Here is a 14036-nt window from a genome sequence, read left to right on the forward strand (position 1 = left end):
GTATATTTAATAAACATGGTAAATATGGAAGTTTGGCAATAAATTATCAATCTTGGCCCTCAATTTGTCAGTAGATCAACACAAGCTGAAAACAAGTTCAATTTATGAAAGGGAATATTTATATCTTATGATAAATTTGAAAATTAGATTATTTTCAGCTGAAACTGTAGTAAATTTAAACACATGGGTGGGTACTGACAGTATCAGGTTCTTCAGAGTTTTCTTTGGAAAAACAGAATGGTCTTTATAAGGTATTAAAGATGTATGTTTGACGGGGCAAATACACTCAAGACCAATAACTTTGGCTTTAAGTTATCTTACAAGGACTCAGGCTTGGTGTGGTGCAAGCAAATGTCTTGATTTATTTAGAAATCAATGGGATACCAAAATGGAAGAATATTTTTGGACAATGGTCAAAATGTTTTAGTTGCTTTCTTGGGACCCTTGTGATATTTTTCCAGTGATTACACCTTGATTTTCAGGGGCTACATCTTTAGTTCTCAAGAACTTATTTTCATGAAATGATGCAGTAATAATGTAGTAGCATTGGGGTTTTTTTTTAGGGTTTTCTTCTTTAGAAAGATATAGCACAATTACCAGGAAAGCATGGAATCTAGAAATAAGATGTTCCCATTAATTTTTAATAAGTAAATCTCTCAACCTCCATACCCACATACTCAGTTGACAGCTATAGAGTTAACTGTTGATATTCACCCCCGCACCCATCGAAAACTCAGGTCCAGCACAGAACATTTAATCTGTTAAAAAAAGTCAGCCTTTTAAAATATTTGACACACACCTGTAACGTTAATGGATAATCGTGAACAAGTTAAAATTCAGAATGTGAAGTATGATCATTAAAAACAACAAATCAAAGCTCAGGGTGAAGATCATTGGATTTTAAGTTACAGCCCAAGGGACCATGAGAGAAACAGTTGATTGCTGACAAAACAGTTTCTGATTGAAGGCAAAAATGAGTTGATTATATGAGTTGACATATTCAAAGGACAACTTTCAAGCTCAACTATACGTATGTGCCTAAAGGAGCAACTTGAGTCACAAAGGCAAAAATTAAAAGAGCACAGCAACAATTATGCCAGGGTTGCCAGTTTCCTTCATGCCACCACACAAACCCACATTTTTACTTATTCAGTCAGGAGATGTCAGTGTCACTAGCTAAGCCAACATTTACTACCCCCCGAGGGCAGTTAAGGATCAACGACATTGTTGTGGATCTGGAGTCATGTGTAGGCTAGACCAGACCAGGTAAGGTTGTAGTTACCTTCCCTAAAGGACAATCGAATCCAGGTGGATCTTCTGACAATTGACATTGGTTTCATAGTCATCATTTGACTCCAGATTTTTGTTTTCTAATTACTGATTTCAAATTCCACCATTTTCCATGTTGAGATTTAAATCCAGGGATCCAAAACACTACCCAGGTCTTTGGATTAATAGTTTAGTGATAATACCATTAGATCATAGCCTCTCCTCATGGTCAGCTGAAACTTGGTCAATTCCCAAAAGACCTTGCTTAAGCTGAGTGAGGCCTCTCCTGGGCCTGTTCCATTTGGCTAATTCCTTTCATGGGTAGAAGCAACCGGAATGATTTCTCTAATCACAGGTTCCTTCCATTCTGACCTTGCTGCTCCTCCAAACAGATTTTATTTCTAAAAGAGCAATAAAGTGGAAAGAAGGAACCTCTGACTGAAGGAGTATGAAAGAAACGGAATTTCTGGTTGGCAAAGCAGCACTTCAAAGCACCTTCAGAGGATTATGCACTTGAACCCAATGTTCCTTTGCTCCTGTAATCCCCTCAAAATTGGACCACTGAGCCTCATTATTGCCTCTATATTTCTTCTACCTCCTATGTCTCTACACTGAAATTCAACAACCAGGTGTCTGCCCATTTGACCAATTTGTCAATGCCCCTCTGAAGTTACTCAGCATCATCCTCAATATCCACAATTCTAGCTAGCTTAGAATCACCTGCAAATTTTGAAAATTTGCCCTCAACGCCCATCTCCAAATCAAAATTTATATAAATCAGAAAAGACAAGGGTCCCAACACCAACCTCCAGGTAACACCACTTTGAACTTTTCTCCAATCTGAGAGATTCCCACAACACATCTATTCTGTTTCCTGTCTTTTAGCCAACATCTAATCCAAGGATCTATCAATCCCCAACATTTCTAATTTGCTAACCAACCTGCGTTGTGGCACTTCATCAAATGCTTTCTAAAGATCCAAATATATATAAATGGATATACATATACAGAACTGAAACCATATGCACTTTACCCACATAAACTGTGATATGAATCTGAAATTCTCTTCACCCAAAAGTTATCGTTAACAGTACAATTGGAGTTTAAGGCCAAAGGTGAAAGGATTTTGTTAAGGATATGTAGCACAGCTGCTCATCTGGTTCACTTATGTTCTTCAGGGAAGGAAACTGCCATTTGTTACCCACAGTAATGTGGTTGACTCTTAACTGCCCTCTGAGCAATTAGGGGATGGGCGATAAACGCTGGTCCAGTCAGCAACACATTCATCCAAGAATGATTTTTTAAAAAAGAGATACAGATCAACCAGGATCTTGTCATGGAGTTGAATGGCTCACTCTGATTCCTAATGTTTACCATTATATGACAAAAGCTATCTCCTGATCAGTTCATCTTCAAAATATCAAAACTGGTGTGCGAACTGATTAATATCATGTGGATCATTATTCTTTCATTTGATTCATTAATCTCTTACCTCCTTAAACTCTCTTTCATGTGTTTTGAATTCTTTCAAAAACTCTAGTTCCTGAATGCATTTATTAGATAACATAACCAGCTCATGGATTCCTTCATCCACTTTGTTATATAATTCTGTGACAGTTTCCATTGTGTCTCTGCAAGAAAACAGAAAGAATTATTAACATTACACAGTTGATTCTCCATGGAGAAAAGTGCGAAGAAAAGCTAGGACTGAGCACTTGTATTATTGTTTTTTTAAAAAACAAACCTAACTTAGTTTGTAGGTTGTAGTTAGCATTACACTAAAAAGCTACAGTTTTAATTCTATAGTTGCCAGCAGGGGTTTTCAAGTATTCCAGTGAAACAATAGCTTGATTAAGAACAAGCTGAAACTGCGTCCCTTTTAAGATCTTCATGGGCCTTTGTATTTGGAGTAAATGTAAGTAGCTAACTGGTGTACAATAGATTTCCACAGTTGAGTGTTTCGGTATGTTCAGTAGAGGAACAGTGAGGTCTTTGATCGCTTTTACCTAAATATTTTCAGCCTCCAGGAATTAATTTTTGAGCTCTACAGAAGAAGAAGCTGGCTAATTGATGAACATCTAGGTAAGTGATTAAGGTTTATTTTATTCCCAAGGCTCAAACTGGTGTATGTTAATGAGAGGCACGAGGGAGATGAAAAATAATCGCAGATTGAGATGTCTACCTGCATTAAGACAAGTAGCAAGTGATATCACAAATGACAACATGACATGAATTCAGGAAAAGTAGCTGTCTTGTCAATAGGATTGGTGGATTTTCTCGTATTTAAAGTAAAAGGACTTTATTTTGTGTTTAGGTCACTAGCCTTATTTTTTCTTAAAATTTGATTCTCAACAAAATGCTGGATAAAGGCCTTTTTAAAGAATTCCAATAAGAATGAAAATTCTATTAAGAGCAGACAACTCTTCAAATAGAGGAGCAATGATACAAGAGCAATGTAATTAATTAAATTAAATAGAAGTATAATGGCAGGACGTGTGATATGCTGCTGCAACATGAGGGAGGTGTTGGAAATTGAGGTGCTCCCCAGCTGGCACATCTGTGCGAGATGTTTGCAGTTAAGGAACTATGGATCCAAGTTGAGAAGTTAGAGTCTGCTCCAGGAGGCACAATGTCTGTAGCTCAAAGTGTCCAGATAATTTTCCCCTTCCTAGAAGGAAATTCCTGGATTGAGTATCTAACTGATTTGCTCATTCTTTAACCTCACTGCTCCCCACAACTTTTCTTCTCTGTTTTATGTTTATCCTGTACACTTAATGCTAAATGACACCCAAGCATAGCTTTACTAATGTATTCAATTTCTATGTCTTAGCTTAGAGTATGTCATAAGATTCCAGAACCAGGGGTCACAGCCTAAAGATAAAGAGGTAGACGTTATAAGGACAGAGGTGAGAAGAAATGTTTTGCATCCAGAGAGTGGTGAGCCTGTGGAATTCACTGCTGCAGGAAACTGAAGCCAACACACTGAAGATTTTCAAGAAAGATGTAAATTAGTTCTTAGGAATAAAGGCGTCAAAGCAGAGAAAGCAGGAATAGAATATTGAGTTGGATGATCAGCCATGATTACACTAAATGGTGGAACAGGCTCAAAGGACTGAATAGCTTGCTCTTGGTCTATATTCTATGTTTCCATCTGCATTACGAAGATGGCAAAAGTTCAGTGATGGGTGGAAAAATCAAGTGAGGAAAGGCTCAACAACAGGGAGTCATAATTCCAAGATTAGGACACAAAAATCAACAAGTTTTCAGAAATAATTAAATTATATCTTTAAATGTCAATTGAAATGTCAATAACATTCATTCACAGAGGGCAAGTGCTGGTTTTGATTAGAAATACTATCCTCCCCTAGGCATAAAGTAGAATGAATTAATAAAATGAAGCAATAGGTTACTCATGTTATCTATGTTCAATCTGTGGTAGATATATCAGTTAAAAGATTTCAGGTGCATTATATGAAAGATGTGTTAGATGGAGTAAACTTCCTTTGCAGCTAGGAAACTGAAAAGAATCAATCATGTCGGCCCTGATATTAGCCACATCATTAAATGCACTGAAAACCCACAAGGAAAAATAAAGAAAAACTGCAATTCCAAAAAAATCAATATAAAAAGAAAAGCTGACATGAAAGCTAGGTTGTGGACATTTAATTCTTTTAAAAACAAAATCAAAATGAAACACTTGTAACTTGACAGTAGAACAATCACACACTCTGCTCCCTTTCATCCAACACGTGTCTAGATTTTCAGAAGCCCACAGGCTGAGATGGGCCCTTCTCTTCAGTATAATGAGGTGTGGTGGCTTGGCAACTATGACAGCGAAGAATATCTACTCACACTGAGTAGATATTCATAAGGGTCTGCTGCGCCCAGGTCTCCTGTCAAAGAGAGCCTAGAAGATACTTCCAAAGCTTCATGTGCAAACTACTCATCAAGGCACTTTTGATCCAAAGGAATGCATCAATTCATAACAGCACAGCAAACAAAGAGGATTGGTGTTGAATGACGATGGAAATTATATCAAAATATTCTTAACATGGAATGACTACTTCTCAAAGAAGCCCAATATTTGATATCAACCAGCAAGCCTCCCTAAGTTAGTTTATGTAACTGATAGCACAGTCATGCACACCAAGATCATTTCAGGTTTTATCATGAATCTTTACCTCAGATAATTTAATATGCACTAGAAAGTGAAAAAGAAATGCAGTACTACAGGGAAGTGGCAAAGGAGTGAGTTTAGCAGTCTCTCCTGAAGGAAATGGAACAGAAAAATAGTCCTCCTTTTGTGTTGTAACCTTTTTCTGACTCTAAGATACATTGAACTAATTAAATTAGTTGTCATAAGGGGATATATATGTTGTGTATTACTGGCTATGAAATTTCCCACTATTTAGAACAGTAAGCTTCAAAAAGTATTTGATTGGCTGCAAAACATTTTGTGACATCCAAGGCTCATGAAAAGTGCCATTTCAATGCAAAACTTTCTTTTTCTTGGTTCGTTCTTCCAGCCTGAACTAAGAGCTTGATGTTTGGAAAATCAGAAGAAGCAAAAATAAAACACCAAAAACTATGAAACAATTTTGTTTCAACCTATCCCAATCTAGGACACTGAACTAAAGCCTTACTTGTTTTGTAGTCTTAGAATTATTCAAGTATTTCTGCCACTAAAATAAAGCATTATTAAGTTTTATATCAAAGGATGTGCCTTAGTAAATATAAATGTATGAACATAATAAAATACTTAAAATATCCTCCTTAGAGGGAAGAATCACTTGCACTGATGGCAAACCAACAACTGGCTGTGAAGTAGTTCTTACAGAGTAATGTTCTCAGAGATGTCATTTTTGGAAGAAACTCAAAAGCTGCGTTCATACTTGCCAATAATTTCATCTAAACCTATGGTTTAATAATGAATTACAGTAAAACACACAAGTGATATTGTTAGTGAGACATTAGTGCAGTTTTTGCTAGAAAGTTGCAATGAAGATAAAATCTGAAAACATTTCCAAAATTAGTACAAACTGAAAAATAAAACTGAACCTTTTCAGGTCTATTCATCTTGGATTCCTATTTTAAAATCTAGCTGATAACATGTACACAGCCTGACCTTGTACATTTCTTGAAACACATACATTTAAAGATATCCAACTGCACACTGTGCTGACTATTCTGCATGCTCAACTTTACATAACTCACTGGCTCATGAAACATAGCCTTTAGTGTACAATTCACATATTCAACTTTGGCACAACCGATAATTTCTGGCATCCGACCTAGAAAGCCTTACCTTCAAAATATGTGAATTAATGTAAATGATGTGTCAAACTTATAAAAAAAAGCATTATGTCATATCAAAACCTGATAGACAAGAAGAATAAGTGCCTATTTTCAATTTCTATTATGTTTTGAATTTTTTTCCAGATTTATTCTTGTTCTTGACTAACAAGCAATTTTGTTTTAATATATGACTTAAACAGCTGTCAGCATCATTTAGTTCTTCATAGATACCACATAGACATCTGAACGCTGGTCACATTTCTACTCTTTCCAGCCTGTGTAGATTCAAAACAGACAATAGATGTTACTCCATGCCTTGTCACAATTTATGGTAGCACCTCAGTTTATCTTAGACAGTAAATACAAAAATAAGAAAAACATTAAGATTCTTTATGGCCTGTTTGTGAATATACCTTACAATAGTGGCTGATTGTCACTACAGAGTGGTCATCGGCTTCTAATAAAGTAAAAATGCTACACTTTACATTGAAACATGGCTCAATTACAGCTATTACCTGACTCTTTTACAGCCTAAATACTGATCAATAAGGTAATGAACTAGAAGGGGAAAAACAGCTCCCTCTTCCCACTGTTTAAATAAAACTACTTACTGCAGGAGAAAGAGAATTCCCGAATTTAATACTATTTTCAAGCTATTACTAACTGAATTTGCAGCTTCAACTCTGAGATAAACATACCAATTGATCTCAAAAATACATATCAAAAATAGAAATTAGTAAGCAGCAAGAGACCATTTTTAGCTTGAATCTATTCAAACAGAAGTAATCAATAATTCCATCTCTTTACTCCCCCATTCGTTTTGCAACTCTTTAAAATCCACTAAACCAGAGCAGTTCAATGAATCATGGAAAGTTTCTCTCCGGTTTCAATTCAAACAGCTGGAAATATATATCTGCCATAGTTTGCTTCTTGCACTGATATCTCACTTTATAGCATGCTGAAACGAACTAAACCTTCACTGAACCCAGTCCTCAAAGTGGACTATTTTCCAACTTCATTGTCAAATAATACTTTAAGTGGTTGGCAGAGGGGTCCATGGTGAGAGAGAGATGGGGGTGTGCTGAGAGTATATGGATGAATGGTGAGGTACTTAGGTATGAGAGGAGGTGGGGGTAAGGAGATGGTGATTAGGAATAGGGTGTGTCGGTAAGAATGTTGAGGGGGGGGAGGCTAGGTAGGTGTGGATAAGCAGGGATAAGAGAGCATAGGGATAATGGAGTTAAGGGATTGGTCACTGGATGGGGGTTGAGAGGGGTGGGTGAGGCAGGTGAGGGGGTAATGCGGGGGTGACAGGGATGAGAAACTGAGGGAAGTGAAGTACGGAGAGGGTGGGTTGGTTTTTTAACCAACTGATAAGATTCCATGTAAGGCTACTTAATAATGTAAGAGGTGATAGCGAGGAATCTTGTGGTACATTAGTAATGTCCCAACCTCTGGACGAAGTCGCCCAGGTTCAAGACCCACCTGCTCTAGACATGTGAGGTAACATCTCTGAACAGGTTGATTGGAAAATTAAAGGCAATTCCCCGATGTTGGTGGTCATTTATTTGGATAAAAAGAGGATTGGTTAGCTAATAGAAGGCAGAGTTGGGAATAAGCGAGGCATTTTCAGAATGAAGACCTGTAACTAGTGATCAAGGTATAAGGATCACTATGGGGCCCACAATTATTTGTATTATATACAAATAAATATATATAATATGTATATTTTAACGACTTGGCTAAGCAAAGTGAATGCACTAGAGCTAGATTTGCAGATGACACAAAAATAAGTGGGAAGGAAAATGGTGAGGATGACTCAGTCTGCAGAGGGATACAAACAGATTGAGCAAGCGGGCAAAAACCTGGGAGATGGAACACAAATGGGAAAATGTGAGGTTATGTACTTTTGGCACTAAGAATAGAGGAGCTGAATGTTATTTATTTAGGAATCTTGATAAAATGGGTCAATGGGCTGAAAAATGCCAGATGGAGTTCAACCTGAATAACTGCAAGGTAGTGCACTTTGGTACAATAAACAAGGGTATGACTTATACAATTAATGTCGAGAGTGTGGTGCTGGAAAAGCACAGCAAGTCAGACAGCATCCGAGGAACAAGAAAATCGACGCTTCGGGCAAAAGACCTTCCTCAGGAATGAGGTGGGGAGCCTCGGGTGTGGAGAGATAATGGGAGAGGGGTGGGGCTGGGGGAAAGTTGCTGAGTGTGTGATAGGTGGGGGTAATGGTGATAGGTTGGACGGGATGGTGAAGCGAATAGGTGGGAAGGAAATGGATAGGTAGGGCAGGTCATTAGGGGGGTACTGAGTTGCAAGGTTGGAACTGGGATAAGGTGAGGGGTGGGGAAATGAGAAAACTGGTGAAATCCACATTGATGCTCTGGGTTGGAGGGTCCCAAGGCAGAAGACGAGGTGTTCTTCCTCCAGGCATTGGGTAGTTAGGGAGTGGCGATGGAGGAGGACTGCCTCAACCTGTCCAACCCCCCACTCCAACTTCTCACCTTCACAATGCACAGCCCTCTACTCTCTCTGCTCCAACCCCAACCTCACCATTAAACCAGTAGACAAGAGGGGTGCAGTGGTAATTTGGCGCACTGACCTCTACGCCGCTGAAGCCAGGCAACAACATTCGTGATGAAGGACTTTTGCCCGAAATGTCAACTCTCCTGCTCCTTTCCTGTGCTTTTCCAGCAGTACTCTAATCTTTACTCTAATCTCCAGCATCTGCAGTACCCACTTCTGCCAACTTGAAGACACCTCCTCCTCGACCACAACCTCACCTCCCATCACCAAACCATCATCTCCCAGACTGGACACAACCTCATCACCTCAGGGGATCTCCCACCCACAGTTTCCAACCTCATAGTTCGGGAACCCTGCACTGCCCGGTTCTTCCTCCTACCCAAGATCCACAAGCCTGACTACCCAGCCGACCCATCGTCTCAGCCTGCTCCTGCCCCACCGAATTTATCTCCACATACCTCGATACTGTCCTAACCCAGTCCAGGAACTCCTCACATATGTTCAGAACACCACACATACCCTTCACCTCCTCCAAGACTTTTGTTTCCCTGGTCCCCAATGCCTCATCTTCACTGTGGACATCCAGTCTCTATACACTTACATCCACCATGACCAGGGCCTCCAAGGCCTCCGTTTCTTTCTCTCTTGACGTTTCCAACAGTACTTTTCCAGTAACACATTAATTCGTTTGGCTGAATTGGTCCTCAGTAATTTCTCCTTTGAATCCTCCCACTTCCTCCAGACAAAAGGGGTAACTGCATGGGCCCCAGCTATGCCTATCTCTTTGTTGGCTACGTGTAACAGTCTATCTTCTGTTGTTACAATAGCACCATTCTCCAAATTTTCCTCTGCTACATTGATGACTGCATCGCCGCCACCTCATGCTCCCACAAGGAGGTTGAGCGGTTCATCAACTTCACCAACACATTCCATCCTGACCTTAAATTCACCTGGACCATCTCATACACCTCCCTCCCCTTCCTGGACCTCTCCATCTCTGTCAATGGTGATCGACTCAACACTGACATCTTCTACAAACCTACCAACTCCTACAGCTACCTGGATTACACTTCCTCCTACCCTGCCTCCTGTAAAAATGCTGTCTCTTATTCCCAATTCCTTCATCTCCATCACATCTGCTCCCAGGAGGACCAGTTCTACCACAGAACACACCAGATGGCCTCCTTCTTTCAAGACCACAATTTCCCTTCTCACATGGTTGATGATGCCCTGAGGTGCATCTCATCCACCTCCTATATCTCTGCCCTTAAACCCCACCCCTCCAACCGCAATATGGACAGAACCCCCAGGTCTTCACCTTTCATCCCACCAACCTCCGTATACATCGCATTATCCTCTGCCATTTCCATGACCTACAAAAGGACCCCACCGCCAAAGATATATCTCCCTCTCCACTCTGATCCACTTTCCATAAAGACTGTTCTCTCAGTGACTACCTCGTCAGATCCATACCCCCAATAACTCATCCTCTTCCTCTGCCACCACAGGAATTGTAAAACCTGCGCCCACACCTCCTCTCTCACCTCCGTCCAAGGCCCCAAAGGAGCCTTCCACATCCATCAAAGGTTCACCTGCACTTTCATATGTCATTTACTGTATCCATTGCTCCCAATGCAGTCTCCTCTACATTGGGGACACAGGACACCTACTCGCAGAGCACTTTAGAGAACATCTCCAGAACACCTACATCAACCAACTCCACCGCCCCGTGGTGGAATACTTCAACATCCGTTCCCACTCTGCCAAGGACCTGCTCCATCGCTACTCCCTAACCGCTTCAACTTCTGCCTCGGGACCCTCCAACTCCAGGACATCCATGTGAACCTCACCAGTTTCCTCATTTCCCCTCCCCCCACCATATCCCAGTTCCAACTTTGCAGCTCAGCACTGCCCTCATGACCTGTCCATCTTCCTTCCCACCTAACCGCTCCACCCTCCTCTCCAACCTATCACCATTACCCCCACCTCCATTGACCTACTGCGCTCTGAGCTACCTTGCCCCCAGCCCCACCCCACTCCCATTATCTCTTCACCCCCAAGGCTCCTAGCCTCATTACTGATGAAGGCCTTTTGCCCGAAACATCAATTTTCCTGTTCGTCGGATGCTGCCTGACCTGCCGTGCTTTCCCAGCACTACATTCTCGACTCTAATTTCCAGAAACTGCAGTCCTTACTTCTGCCTTATACAGTTAACGGTAGAGTCTTGGGTGGTGTTGTAGAATAGAGGGACCCGGAGGTTCGGGTACGTAACTCTTTGAAGGGTGATTAAAAAGATGTTTGAAATGCCTGCCTTCATATAAGAGTCCTTTGTATATAGGAGTTGGGAAGTCATATTGAGGTTATAGAGGACATTCAAGTTCTGATAGCCCAGTTATTGGAAAGATATTATTAAGCTGAAGGGGTTCAGAAGAGATTTACCAAGATGTTGCTAGGTATGGAATGCTTGAGTTATAAAGAAGGGCTAGATAGGCTGGAATGTTTTTTACTAGAGTGTAGGAGGTTTGACAGGCAACCTTATAGAAGCTTTTAAAATAATGAGGAATATAGATAGGGAAAACACAACTACCATTAACTCTAGGATGGGGGATTTCACGACTTGGGCAGATTTTTAAGGTGAGAGGAGAGAGATTTTTAAAAAGGCTAATTTTTTAATACAGATGATGGTGCGTGCATGGAATGAACTTCCAGCGGAAGTGGTGGATGCAGGTACAATTACGATAGTTAAAACACGCTTGGAAAAGTACATGAATAGGAAAGATTTGGAGGGATATGGATTAGGTGCAGGCAGGTGGGACTAGTTTAGTTTGGGATTAAGGTCATAATGGTTGGACCGAAGGGTCTGTTTTCATGCTGTGTGACTCCATAACAGCAAAACAGATTTGATGGGGTGACTGGCCTACTTCTGCTCTTACATCTGCATTGATTTGTGCAATGAAAATAGGTCAGGTGTTTGGCTGCAGAGGGCCATCTTACTCATTCATGCGTGTGACAACTCTGCTTTTCCTTCCACTGATACCCTCAAACAAAAAGTACTGCACTCTGGTCCTTGTGATCTTGGTTATCGTTCCAGTAGCAAGCATGGCCTTCTCAGTGGTGCTGCCTTTGATGGGTATGCAGCTCTCACTCGCAGAACATCCATCTCCGGGACTTCATTTCAGAGTAAGGCCGCTTCTGTTCTTTATATTTGAAGAAAATATGACAGGTATTGCTCTGAACAGTCTGATTGGATATCTTGCCATCTTTTCAGCAAATGAGAGTCACCAGACAAAAGCAGATTATGTTCATCACATCTTCAGTTTCTTAAATAATTAGTCCTGTTGTTTATAGCTCTCTTTCTTCTAACCTTTTAAAATGACAAACTACAAGTTATATTCCTAAAACTGAAGTTTATTATTATAAAGCACAAACAATAAACCGTTCAGTTGTGACAATTTGTAACTCTTTCCCCAAGAAGTTTGAGATCTTTAGTGATTTCAAAACTAACATGGATGGATTTTTCGATGTAAAAATAATACAGGAGATGGAAATAAGGCAAGATAATGGAGCTAAGATACAAATGAGTCTACTTGAATGGTGGAACAGGCTTACATGTAGCATTAACAAGGATGTCTGGCACAGAAACAAGCCATTCAGCTCAATCAGTCTGTGTTGGCATTTATGACCACTTGAACCGTCTCACATTTTTTCTTATCTAAATCTATCCTCATATGCTTGTTCAACTCCCCTTAAATGTATCCATGCCATCTGCTTCAAGTACTCTCTGGTAGCAAGTTCTGCATCACTTAGCAGAGCATATATAAGTGTGATAAATGTAAAAATTGTTGTCAGTTTGCTTTAAAAAGTATGTGATTTTCAGAAAAGACTGACAATAATAATGAAGACCTATGCTCCAGAGTTAGCCATGCCAATATTTTCAACACTGAAAAACAGGACAAATTGAACCTAGCCAATTCCCACTCTGTCAGAAACAAAATCAGAAATTGCTATAAAAGCTCAGCATATTTGGCAGCATCTGTGGAGAGAAAGCAGAGTTAACATTTCAGGTCCTGCGACCTTTCTGTTCTGAAGAAATTGAAGAACCTTAACTCTGCTTTCTCTCCATAGATGTTGAGGGTTTTTCCAGCAATTTCTGAATTTGTTTCCGATTTCCAGCATCCATTTTTTTTGGTTTTTCCCTCCCTGTCTACCTACTCTCAAACATCAGTTAAGTGATAGGACTTTACTGCGTTATCAAGTAACATCAAATATAAATCAAGGAGGTCAGGCCTCAGATTGAGTATAATCTCCTTTCTAGTCAGAGGTCTCCACTCCTGCGGGTGTAAAACAACAGGCTTTTACGGAACATTATTAAATACAGATGATGGTATCGAGATTGCATCTTATCTGCAGCCAAGGCCCAGTTCCATGTGATCTGAAGTTACTGTGGCATCACTCATTTGCACATGTTCAGTAGCTATCCTTACTGGGAAGGTATCATTCCTTTTGTTTCACAGCATCAACAATCCTTCAATTCCATTTTCGCTCATGCACTTTCTAAGTTCCTCTTCAGTGCATCTGTGCTAGTTTGATGATAAGCGCCACAGTATTCATACATTAATTTGTGTATAGGAAAGCCAACTAACTACAACCTTAAAACTGAAATAAAATCAAGAAATTAATTTCAAATTGTACTGCTGGGCTTGCATTTAGAAATTTCAGATTAAAACTGATGTGATTTATAGATTGACCAGAGATGCAGCCCATCCCACTTGATGAACTAACAGAAAGTATAAAATAACGAGATATTGTCACATATCACAGAAATGTTATAGCATACAAGGAGGTGATTCAGCCCATTCTGTCTGCACTGACCTTTTATTTTTGTATTTTACAATACTATTTCACATAATTTGAATAGAAACAATCATTCC

The 14036-nt window shown here is 39.9% G+C and overlaps 1 protein-coding gene across 1 annotated transcript in view; it reads right to left on the minus strand.

The window, feature by feature from the left end:
* Positions 1-14036, minus strand: part of LOC132824083 (puratrophin-1-like) — a 146835-nt gene that overhangs the window by 70662 nt on the left and 62137 nt on the right. Inside the window, exon 9 of the mRNA XM_060838353.1 lies at positions 2762-2900. Within this exon, the coding sequence (XP_060694336.1) occupies positions 2762-2900 (139 nt within the window). The remainder of the gene's footprint in view (positions 1-2761; positions 2901-14036) is intronic.

This window comes from Hemiscyllium ocellatum, chromosome 17, assembly GCF_020745735.1.
Source record: "Hemiscyllium ocellatum isolate sHemOce1 chromosome 17, sHemOce1.pat.X.cur, whole genome shotgun sequence".
NCBI lineage: Eukaryota > Metazoa > Chordata > Chondrichthyes > Orectolobiformes > Hemiscylliidae > Hemiscyllium > Hemiscyllium ocellatum.